At 36.7% G+C, this 12,213-nt stretch overlaps 1 protein-coding gene across 2 annotated transcripts in view; it reads left to right on the top strand.

The window, feature by feature from the left end:
- The window catches only part of FKTN (fukutin), a gene marked incomplete at both ends in the record, with an annotated part of 34,969 nt that extends 26,586 nt beyond the window's left edge, over positions 1–8,383 (top strand). For both annotated transcript variants that reach the window (XM_084236970.1, XM_084236969.1), the window contains one exon: positions 8,170–8,383. In XM_084236970.1, the coding sequence (XP_084093096.1) occupies positions 8,170–8,383 (214 nt within the window). The remainder of the gene's footprint in view (positions 1–8,169) is intronic.
- Positions 8,384–12,213: the final 3,830 nt, after the last annotated feature.

Raw genomic sequence — 12,213 nt, forward strand, 5'->3', positions numbered from 1 at the left:
GTTAGGTATTCTCATTCTCGGTTAGAGATGAGGAAACTAAAACTCAGAGAAGTGAAGTAACTTGTTTGATCCTTAATGACAGGGCTGGGATTTAAGTCCAGATCTATAGGACTCTTAAGCTTAAGTGATTTCTTCTAAGAATTAATAGGTTAAGTGAGTTTATACACCATGCATTTAGAACAGTAACTGACACATGGTTAGTGTGAACTGTGTGAGTATTAGTTACTGCTGCTACTGTCATTGCTGTATTATTGTTCCTATTGTTAGGATTGTACTGCACTCAGACAAAACATAGCACCTTCTACACAGTACTAACTTGTTTGATTCCTGTCTGGGCAAGCATTTTCTTCCCAGGTCTCATATTCATTCCATTTTTAGTTCCTAGTTTCTCATTCCCTTATCTGAATTATTCTCTTACCAAAATATATAGTCCATCCTTAAATATTTTCTGGGCTTCTTACATTTATTTTTCTTCTCCAGTATCCCAATTACTAGTAATAAAAAGTGATGAATATAATAACTATACCTCCAGGATGTAAAGTTTTTATTCCACAACTTCACAGTTTTATAGATGCTACCTAGATTTCTTTGGGTTATTTCTTTTATTTTCATCTGAATCAACTGATATAAATAGAAGTTAGAAGTTTGAGAGATAATAATGCAATAATAAAAAATAACTGTTTCTGAATATTTGCTATGTGCTAAGCACTATGCCAAGCTTCTATATGCTTCATCTAACTCTCATAATAAGTTTATAAGGGAGATTTTATTTATTTTCATCCTCATTTTATGGATCAGGAAATAAGGCAGAGCTGAGACTCAGACATAGGGTCTTATTACTTCAGAGCCCACATTCTTATTCATATTCAATGTTAGTGTCATCATGATGTCTATCACATTGTTATTACCCCCTCCATGAAAATAACCCTTCTATTTATTGAAGTTATAAGGGTAATACAGCTATCTCTCTATCCACAAGAAGGAAATACACTACTTCCTGAGGCAGTAATGGGTTCCTTACATCTTCTGATATTTGCAGTTTCTTCTTGTTTAGACCTTCAAGAAGTTGGATTTGTCTTCTGTAGGACTAGACTTCCATCCAAGGGTGGTTCCTATATAACTCAACATTGATGTGTTACAATTAATTAAACTCCAGATTTATCTGGATTTCACCAGTTTTCCCACTAATGTCCTTTTTTCTAGTCTAGTACCTACTCTAAGCTACTACATTGCATTTAAACACCCAATCTTTTGAAACCTGATTTTAGTCCAAGATTGAAGCACTAGTAGTAACACATTATTTTACACCATCACGTTTCTTGCTCATCCAAGGGCATTAAGTTGCCTCCTTCTTGAAGTTGCTTTTTTATTTGCTCTAACTGCACATAATCTTTTTCTCTGAATATCCATAGATTCCTTCTCCCCCCACCCCCGCCCTTTACCTCTCTCCTGTTTTATATAGGTCCTTTTGATGATTTGTCCTTGCTGAGTTACAATCAGGCCTAGTAAATCAGTCAGACAGAGTGAGAACTGAGCCCTACTTTTAACTAAAATCAGATATCCTCCTAAGTGCAATCTATAATGTATTGTTAAGATGACAGGATGATGCTAGATTGACTACTTGATCCAACCTCACACCTTTGGAGTCCAAGCCATGAAATAAGGTGACCACACTTGTTTTCAGTCACTCTGCTTCACAAGAGATTAAAAACTAGAATTAATTGTTGCATTCCCACTCACCGGCTCTCTCAGTTCTGTGAATTGATATCATGTGCTTATATTTGTAGTTGTCAAAAACCACATTAGGCTTTTTAGTACTTACAGCTGTGAAACTAAAAAGGAGAATTTGAATAATTTCTTTAAATGAGTCTATTTTAAATACTGGGTTTTCTGAAAATGATCTCTCATTTCTTATCCTGTTTATGCCTTCATATTTTACAACATAAAGATTATGTCCTAGGTCTCCTTAATTACATACGCTTCCAAACCTCCAATGGGTAGCAGGTGCAAAATTGAGTCTTTGAGGGGAGGACTTGAAATGCATGTTATATGGTAATTGTGCACTTATACCATACAGAGACGTAACTGTTATTTGTATAGTAAGCTTTGTTTCTTTTTTAAGAGACGATTACTTCAGGATGAATAAAAAGAAGGTCTTTCATTTATATGAAGTAAATTATATTTTTAAAGATTCCCAGTTTTTTGTTTGAATATAATTCTATTAAGTTATTCTGAGAGAAATAAAAGCATACTTTCACTAAAATATTTGTACATGTTTGTTTATAGCAGCAGTCTATTCATGGGGGCCAAAAAATGGAAACAACCCAGATGCCCATCTTCTGGTAATCAGATAGACAAATTATATTATGTTCAGACAGTGGAATACTATACATCATACTGGTCTATGCAGTAATGTGGATGAATCTTAAGAACATGCACATGGAAGAAGACCAGATAGAAAGTATGTATTGTGAACTGTACTTATCTGAAATTTTACAAATGGCAAAACCAACCAAGAACGTAATAAGATCAGTGATTGCTAGGGATGAAGGCAGATTGATTGCATGACTGCCAAAGAGCACAGGGAATCCCGGGAAGCTGGAAATGTTCAGCTTGATTACTGTGGTGGCGACACCACAGTATATGCATTTGTATATGCAAATGTATATGCATTTGTCAAAACTTACAATAGGCATATAAATTACTCCTCAAAATTTAAAGTGTAAAGCTGAAAAAAATTGATGTAGAAAACCAATACTAAGAGAAAAGAGCCCAAGATGACAAACTGAAACAGAATGCTATCTGGGATTAGAAGCCATGAATTTGATAAGGGCAGACTTAATTACAATGACAAACTTCTAGTCTTTGACTCCTGATTGGACAAATTGGGTTATCAGAAATCAAAATAAAAGAAACCTTTATATTTAGTATGAAATTTGAAATCACATTGTTCATCTCCTTTTGTCATTATGATCGCCAAAGAGAAATTCTGTAAAAATTGTCTGAGAAAAAGCAAGCACATCTGAACACTGTGCTGGTTAACCGTTAATGAGGTATAGATCTAGTTTGGGGAAGTTACACACTAGAATTAAAAAAAAATGTCTTGAGGCTTTGTCTTCTGGCATTGAAGAAAAGTTTTGTGCATGTGTGAAATACATAGTTTTGAAACAGTTATATTGCGTATGTGCATTTGTTCAGATGCTAAATGGTAACTATCTGTATGACCTCTAATGCTCATTGATGGCTTAAATTTCTTATTTCTTCTGTAGTGCGGAAAACTGGTTCTTATGGAGACTGCTTAGCAGAGCTCAATAGTCAGTAGGATAGATGAAGTCACTCAATTTACAGTGGAAGGAAGTGGGAAAATGAGGTTTAATGGTTAGAATTTTATTTTACAAACATGCATATGTTACATATTGATTATGTGTTAGACGTTTGGGATAGAAGTGGAATATGGGATCAATAAAAACCACAGAGAGACTATATTCTAGCCTAAGCTCTGAAAAGTATGTTAAACACTCCCCTATAACTCCTTTTGATTCTGTACAATCTGTAGTGGGGCCGTGAATGATTTCATGGAAAAGAGAGTTAAGAAAACACTAGTCAGTGTAGTGTTATATTGGCTTTCAAGAGTTGACTTTAATTCTTAGATAACTATTTTGGGCATAATTAGTAGTGATACTTACAATTATAGAGTAATTCCTCACTCTGCCATATTCCTTTTGCTTCAAACACAAATCACTGAAGAATATGTCTAAAAGATATAAGTGAATTAAAAGGGAATAAATGACAAAGAAGTAGTATTTTTAAAGAAATTTCCAAATTAAAGGTAAGCAGGATATATAAGAAACCTACATCTATATATGCTTCTTGCAGAATGTAATATCGAAACCAAAAAACTAACAGACTATCAGAGAAAATAAATTGTTCATCAAGGAACAGCAAATATATGATAGAAGCTATAAGATGATAGAGTGACATCTTCCAAAAGGTAAAGAGAAATAACTGTAAACTTAGAATGTTATGTACATTCAGTATTCAAGAGATAAAGACATTTACATATATACAAAGACTAAGAAAGTATATGTATGCAGATTCAATACACTGAATTCAGTACAATTCAAAATCTGTTAAGCAATCCTGGAGGAAGAAATGATATATATAAAATGATGGTGAACACAGAAACGGATAGAGTATGTCAGTAAGTTTGTTAGCCATTGCCTATAATATTTTTTTAAAAAAATGTTAAGAGAAAATTCAAAATAGGTAAACCTCTTGACGATAATCGAGCAGATTGATCAAGAAAAAGAATAAAATTAAAGACACTATTTACTACTCAAACCTAAATTGTCTGCCTTTATAGTTTATAATCTTAAAACTGTGTTGCATTGACTCAGAAGAAAATACTATTTAGGCAACTTGAAATCCTTACAATGTGAAAATGATAAAAATTTCTGGAAAAGTATAAATGTCAAAAGAGACTCAAGAAGATTAAGGTAACCTTGTCTTCCCCTCTTCCTTTCTTACCAGAAGACCTAGAATATTTATAGGAAAGCGTTACCGTGACTTCACAGAATAGATTATTCCCTTTATTATATAACCTGTCAGGAAACAGAAAAAGAATAAGCTGCTCAAAAAACTCATGACATACAAAACAAAGCTAGGCTTAGACATTGCAAAAAAAAAAAAAGTTTTAAGGAAAATTACAGATATCAGTAAATACAGATGAAAATACCCTAAATGAAAGATAAATGAATAGAATTTTGTAGTGTGTATTAATGTAATTCTCAACAATGGAGGATTAAAAAATTAAAGGTAGAAAAATTATACACGATTGCTTCAATAGACCTTAAAAACTTTTGATATATTTCCTGTAATTAACCAAAAGGGAAAAAGAAGACCTTTTAACAGACTCGGAATAAAAGGATCTGAAATTTCTTTAATCTGATAAAGTAAAATACCAAAAACATAGAGTGAGAAATCATTTTTCATGATAACATTTTAATAGTCTTTCTATTAAAACCAGAAAGAAACAAGAATGCATACCTTCCTTTTAAGCAGTGTGCTGAAGGGCTGAGGCACTGGAATAACACAAGAAAAAGAAATTAAAAGACAAAATTAGTAATCAGAATAAGCCATTTGTGTTTTTTTAAAATAGGAAATTTGATGGTGTCTCTTTCTCACTTAGCCTAGTTAACTAGTAATCATAAAAACAGTGCTTTTCATTTAGTCATTATTGGTTGTAAAATTAAACTGGTTACTTTATTCAACCACCAATAGTTTTACAGTTTGTAAGGATGTCTGTGAGGGGAAAAGTGGCCTCTTTCAAAACGTTCTACTTTCTTAATCCAAAATAAAATGAAGTGAAAGTGGTATGAAATAGAAAATGAAATGGATTTTTTTTTGGGGAGGGGTGATGATCAGATCTCTTGAACTTACATTCTGTTTAAGGATTGCCTGTGTCTGAATTTAAATTTGTTCACATTGTGGGTCCTATCTGAGAGCTTTAAAAATACACCACTTAGCTAAACTCAGTCTTAGCTTGATGAGCTAAAGTAACCCTGCAGACTCGTGGTGTGTTTTAGTCTTGGTCGTTATTTACTGGTAGCCTGGACAGAGTGCATGGCATGTGTTCTTTTCTGTCACTTACCCCTCTCTGGCTTTCCACAACCCTATTTTACGATCAGTTTTCACATTTTACAGTTTATTTATCTTTCTTCTCCTAGGAAGCTGGAATTTTCTTTTCACTGAAGGGATTGAAAATTATTTGGTGAAAAGAAAAACACAAAGCATTTAGGACTGTTTCTACTTAGGTAAAACAGAATAAAATAATTTTGTTAGGAAAACTATCAACAAATTGAGTAACATAAATTGTTTATGCAATTTAAAAGTTTTGGTTTTGCTCATAAATCTTCATTGTTCAAAATGTGGCTTTTGTAAAATGCAGTATTCTCACCTATCCATCCTGGGCCTATGATTTGTCTTTCTTTCACCTCTGATGATACCATGGAGGCTAATATTTAAAGAAAGAGGTTTCCTGGTCTGTGTTACTAGACAGGCCATGATTTCTGCCTCATTTCAACTTCAGGCTGTCTACTTGATAGGCTGGGACAGGTGGATGTTCTGCTGACCAGCATCTGATTTGGGAGGCTGGAGGCTGTGAAGATGGGCATGTCTGACAAAAGAAGTAGTTCTCTGAATATGAGTGTGCAGAGTGAAACTGGGACCGGCAGATGGTATCGCTATGCTGTATTTTATTTTTTCTTCAGCTGGGAGATTTGCTCTAGCCGTCTTTTCACAGAAACCAGCTGGGATTATCCATTAGTTGCCAGCACCCACACGTTTGGGTAGAAGAGACTTGTTGCTTTTTCAGAATTTATTCAGCCACTCATTTTCTTGTTCATCTGGTGGTAAAATACGCTAGTCAAAAACAGAATTGATGAGAACTGACCTTCCTTTGGAGAACATCCCAATTAGATCCCATTTCCACAATATGATTACATTTTGACCTCTGGCTTTTCCATTTCTTTCTTGTTTTTCTTTAATCTTCTGACATTTTAAGTTTCTGTGATCTCTGCTATTGCCACTTCAAATCTCACTACCGAACGTTCTTCCCATGTTGTAAAGAGAAGGACCATTTCTCAAAAAAATACCGACACAGTATATAGGAATATATAATATAAACTTAAATCTAGCACACCTGCTAGTTTTAGCTTTCCTTTGTCATATGGAGCACTTAGTCTTCTGATCCAAAATGCTTTTAAGAAACATGTTTTGGTATAGTTTCTGAAAAGTACTAATCAAAATAGTTATATAGAATTAAATTCTTTGTAGCTGCTATTCCTTGGACTGGTTTAGAAATGTTCCTTAGCATTTGAGATGAAAGAAAGCAGAGATAGCAAGTAGATTCATTTGAGGGATGGATCAAGGAAGAAACCTGAGAATGAATCTAGGAGTCGTGCATGTTCTATGTCCTTGGGAAATTTTGGTTGCGAAAGAAAAGAAGATGCATCTTAAACATGTACTGTCTTCTTTAGTTAAGTTCTTTTAGAACAGTTTGAATACAATGGTAATTTAATAACATATAACCTATTAAAAATAAGTAAGATAAAAGTAAGTTCGGGACTGAGGGCAGAAATTTCAAAAGAGCAGAGAGTAAATAAAAAACAGAGCAAGACAGGGGTCTTATATAGTTGCCCTTTAAGGAGAGTACATCCACGCATTAGATCTGTATTCCTGCAGCTGAGGAGCCAACAGGGCTGTGTCAAGTCGAGTGGGTCCTACAATGTTTGTGTACTCTGGTGTGAAATTTTCAGGACTATATGAGTCCGGAAAGGAGTTTGAGAAATAACCTGACTGACCCCGGGCATTTCTCCTTCAACTGTCTAACTGGGTAGGTTTTCAAAAGCCATCTGAGACCACAGTGAAATCCAGGACCCAGGGATTAATAAGGTACAGCATTTGTGATGCTATTGCCAGGATTGACTCAGGGTCTCTGGCTGAGTAGGGAGGTGTTTCTTTTTTCACTGCTACATGTGCCGCCTTCCATCCATTAAGAATTCCAAGTATTAAAAATGGAGTTCAAAATTTTTTTAATGTATTCATTGGTTCAACTGAGATGTTTAAGAAATGGCCACAGCCAATTCCAAGCTCTTCCTCAGGGTTTTTTCTGAACTCTTAACATTTTCCTCCCTTATTTTGGAAACTTTTGCTTTGGCCTTATTCTTAAGCAGGGTCTCTCTGATAATGTCCACCAATATTGTTCATCTTCTATCTTACCGGCTTAAAAACCTCAGCAAAAAGAACACTTCTTCCCCCAATGAAATCCCAAAGCTCGCTTTCATTTGCTTGATTTGTGTATCGTTACAGCCCTGACCCCATCAATATAATTATAACTAGGCTCTCCTTTACCCTTTGGAGCCTAGGGTCGGGGCCAACACCAACTGAACCATATAGACTGGGAATAAGGCAGAGAAGTCGGGATGCTGTTAACATTAGAGAACAAAGGGATAGTAAATATAATCAGATGTCCGGTATATATATATCCCCAGACCTATTTAGCAGGAGAGCACTGTTAGCCAGGATTATGCACTAGCAGCTGGGTTTCTTCGCTGCAACTTCCACTGCTTAAGCCTAACCCCTACCTACATTGCCTCTGTTTTGCCACAGATATGTGTTTCCCAAGTTTACCCTGTGCTGGACTGAGTTTGTCGACATGAAGGTTCATGTGCCCTGTGAAACCATAGAATACATTGAAGCGAATTATGGTAAGACATGGAAGATTCCTGTGAAGACATGGGACTGGAAGAGTTCTCCGCCCAATGTGCAGCCCAATGGAATCTGGCCCATTTCTGAGTGGGATGAGGTTATCCAGTTATACTGAGATTGAAATGGTGGAATGAGTTTCCCTCCTGAAAAGAAATGTGAAAACTGTTTCAAAAGATACATGTCTACTATCAAACATGAGTAGGAGCCAAAGAAAAATGACAAGATTGAAGACACATCCGATTTAATCCTCATTTTACATTTTTTTAAGGAATCTGCACGTGTACAGGTTACAATGAAGCAGCAGAGATGAATGAGAGACGCCTGCCTCTTTCTCCCCTCTCTTTGGCAAGCACCCCAATTTTCTTTGAGGGAAATATCCCTGCCCTCTGAAGAGCTCTTATAGAATATATGTTCTCCAAGTGCTTTCAAAATGTTAGATAATGTTTAGACTGGGGGAAAGGGCTTAGCAGGCAAAGCTAAGCTAGGACGCTTACCAGGAAAGCTATACTAGTTGAAAAGAATAACCTGTTCCTGCTCTTAGCATTGCAGCTGCTAGGATAGTGCTACTTCTTAAGTTGTGGAGTCTGCATTATCCAGGTGATAAGACTTTAGGTAGCTTCAGGAAAAGATGCTAGCAGATTTCATTTTATAAGCAACCTTATGAGAAATTGATTTAAAATACAGGGCATCATCTTATAAGCAATTGAGAGCTTATTTCTAACCTTGTCAAAGTTGAGTAAATTTCCATACACTTTCTATCTTCGTATTTCAAGTGAGAAGAAAGCTTACGCTTGTGTGGTTAAGATTTCCAGCCATTGTGAGAATATTTTCACTGACTTCTGGTAGCACTTTTTGACAAATCATCCAAGTGAGACCATACTACCAGGCATAATTGTGAAAGGGTTGTGATTTTGTGAAACTTATTTTTTTCTATTTCATTCCCTCAGCCATTTGTTAGGTAAGAATATGAGCTACTCATGACATTTTATATTTTCTATAAATTTGTAATCCTACAATCCCTCTGTTAATATTAACACTAAAATATTAGTAGAATACTGGTAATTGTCTAAATGTATTCTTCAGTGTGTTCATTCGTCAATTGTAGCTGAATGTATTTAATGTATAACCTATAAACTAATTTATACAATATGTAAACCTATCTGTGGCCTCCCCTCTTCCTACACTTTGTATCAGGTCTCCAAAATGAAGATAAATGGCAAACCTGACAAACCAATCAGCCCATAGAAATCATAATCAAGTTCTAAATAGCTAAACCTAATTTCAGTTTTTGTAGTTGACAAATTTAAGTAATGTTTCTGGGCAAAACCCACCCTGCTCAGAGAATTCCATTTGCTTGGGCATATGCTTCACATTCCTGCCCATTTCTGACTGGGACTTCCACTGTGTGCCAGGGCATCTTCCCCCTCCCTCCGCCCCGTTTGGTTTACTTCTCTTCTCACTGTGCCTGGACTCTAAGGTCTTGACGTCTCCAAAATGTGAGCCTTGGTCCCGTTAGTGGAGGTTCCACATTCTTCCCTCCATAGGTCACTGGCAGCTGAAATAGCCCTATTGACTGTCTTCCATTTTCACAGACTACAGCTCTCAGTTCCTACCCTAACTTGGAGCCTGAAGATCAGGCTTGCCTCTCATAGAGATTCAGCCATATTTCATCCCGTGCTTCTCAGCAGTTGCATTCTGCCATTGTCAAGAGACCTGGGGCAGGTGAACCTACCATTAATATACCTCATCAGATCGTGTTTCTTTCCTCCCCGTAGTATTTCAACAGTCAGACTCTAAATCTCACCACTTTCAGGTCAAGTTTGCCTGGCTTACCATGAGAAGACGTCTTACACCAACTTGTTGGAAGCTAGGCCCCTGTGGATATGCCCAAAGAGGTCCTGGGAGGTGAGATTGATGACCTCTGCTTGGCCACCACATGGCCACACAGTCCTTCTCTAAGCGGGGGGTTCCTGTCCATTCTCTTTTCCTCTGCTGTCACTACTGACATCTGGTTCCTGCAGGAAAACCACAGTTCCCAAATTGAGCAGTCCTAAGAAGTTGGCTGGTGGAGTAAGTCTTCATGATTCTCTAGCTAAAAATCTTGAAGTGTGACCACTAGGAGGCAGAATGTCTGTCCCATCCCCCTCAAAAACAAGTTACATGCAAGTCGTCTCCTTTTCTGAACAGAACTTCTATTTTCATATTATTGGTCAAGCTGTAGTCTCCTAGGCTTTCTTGTCCCACATGCTCCCTAGTTCCTTGCTCCCAAACAATTCTCTGTCCGTACCTCCCTAGATTTGGTACCTGCTCTGCCCTGGACTTCTTGGTTAATATTGTAGCTTTTCCTAGAGGTAACTTTTACCTGCTTGTTAGTAAATCTCTGCCCAGTCAAAAGCAGATATATCATGATTTGGAGAAGGGAAGAATTTGGAATACTTAGTTTTGTTTAATTGTCTCTATTGGATGCCTATATCAGTATTAATAAAGAAGAATTGAAAATACTCATTTCAACCTTCTTTCCTCCAATTTGTGTTTCTCTTTCAAGCAGGCAACAATCAATTGGGTATGCAATGCTATTTTAAGCTGCTGTGCATCAGATTAAAATCCTAATTATAGTTTGTAAATTAAGCAGATCAATATAATAGTGATATCTTCCACGAACCAGTAATGAAGTAGTCAAGTATGAATTTTTCTAATGAGAAATCACTTCTGGCTTAGAATAACACCCCCCCATCATCATCCCTTAACCCAACCAAAGGCAGAAATTATATAGGCATCTATTAGCCAACCAAGCTGCTAAATACACCTCAAGCACCTTCTCACAGTGGGTTTGAAAGGGAATATGAGAATTAGAAGTACTGTATTTTGTTCTATAAAATGATATGCCATTAAAATGATATACCATTAAAAAAAATCCCAAATTTCGGGGCCTCCCTGGTGGTGCAAGGGGTTAAGCACTGCACTATGAAGCAATCCGATCCCCTGCTGGCCAGAGAGCAACCCACATGGCACAGCAGACCTCTCCTGACGCGCCCACTGCTCCCCTCAGCAGTGTATTCCAGCCAATCTGCCTGTTCTGCTCCCCACTCTGTCTCTGGTGAATCCTCTCACCCCCTACATCTCCGGCTTGTACCCCAGCTCTTGTATGCATACATAAATAAATATTTTTTAAAAATCCCAAATACTGTAGACTTCTGATGGCTCATTCAAGAGCATGGGGGATAGTTCATGTGTTTGTTAAGTGAAAACCATAAGTAACTATTTATATGTCCCTTCTATCTGTAACCAGAAAAACTTAGTTGAATTTTCTAAACAGTGATATTTTAAACATGAGTAAATTTCAGTGTATGCTTACCAGTTTACACTTTGATTTCATCTTCATGTACAGATACTTTGTGGTACTACTGAAAATGCCTTTAATATTATTTTCATCAGAATTTGTAATATATAATCCAGTTTGGGATGATGAATAAAATTTTTCTAATCTCTTGAGATGTTATGTGTTTATTTTTGAAGTTAGCTGTAGAAATAATAGACACTAACATTCATAAACAAGCTGATAAAATAGTGATCTTGCCACCAGTACAGTATTCTAAAATTCAAGTCTGGGAATCCAATAGTTTCAGTAATACAGCTTGCCAGCCAAAAGCCACCAGGTCACCTATTATCAAATAAAGTTATTCAGCAAAAGAGAATGCCCAACATGGAAACAGTAACATCTCAGGAAGAAAAAAAAAATGCTGGAGGTTGAGGGGTACCTCAACCTTGGTGTTGGGAAGAAGGGCTCAAGAGTAATGTGCACCAGAGAGGAAGTAAGCTGGGACCAAGGTGGAGTCTTATCCAGAGAGCTCCAGGGAATTGAAAAGGCAGTTGAGAGCCAAGACAAAAGCTTGAGATTAGATGAATTGGGGCAGGAGAGTTGGCAATGAGGTCTTCAACTCTGGG

Source organism: Talpa europaea (genome assembly GCF_964194135.1).
Source record: "Talpa europaea genome assembly, chromosome: 7".
Classification (NCBI taxonomy): domain Eukaryota; kingdom Metazoa; phylum Chordata; class Mammalia; order Eulipotyphla; family Talpidae; genus Talpa; species Talpa europaea.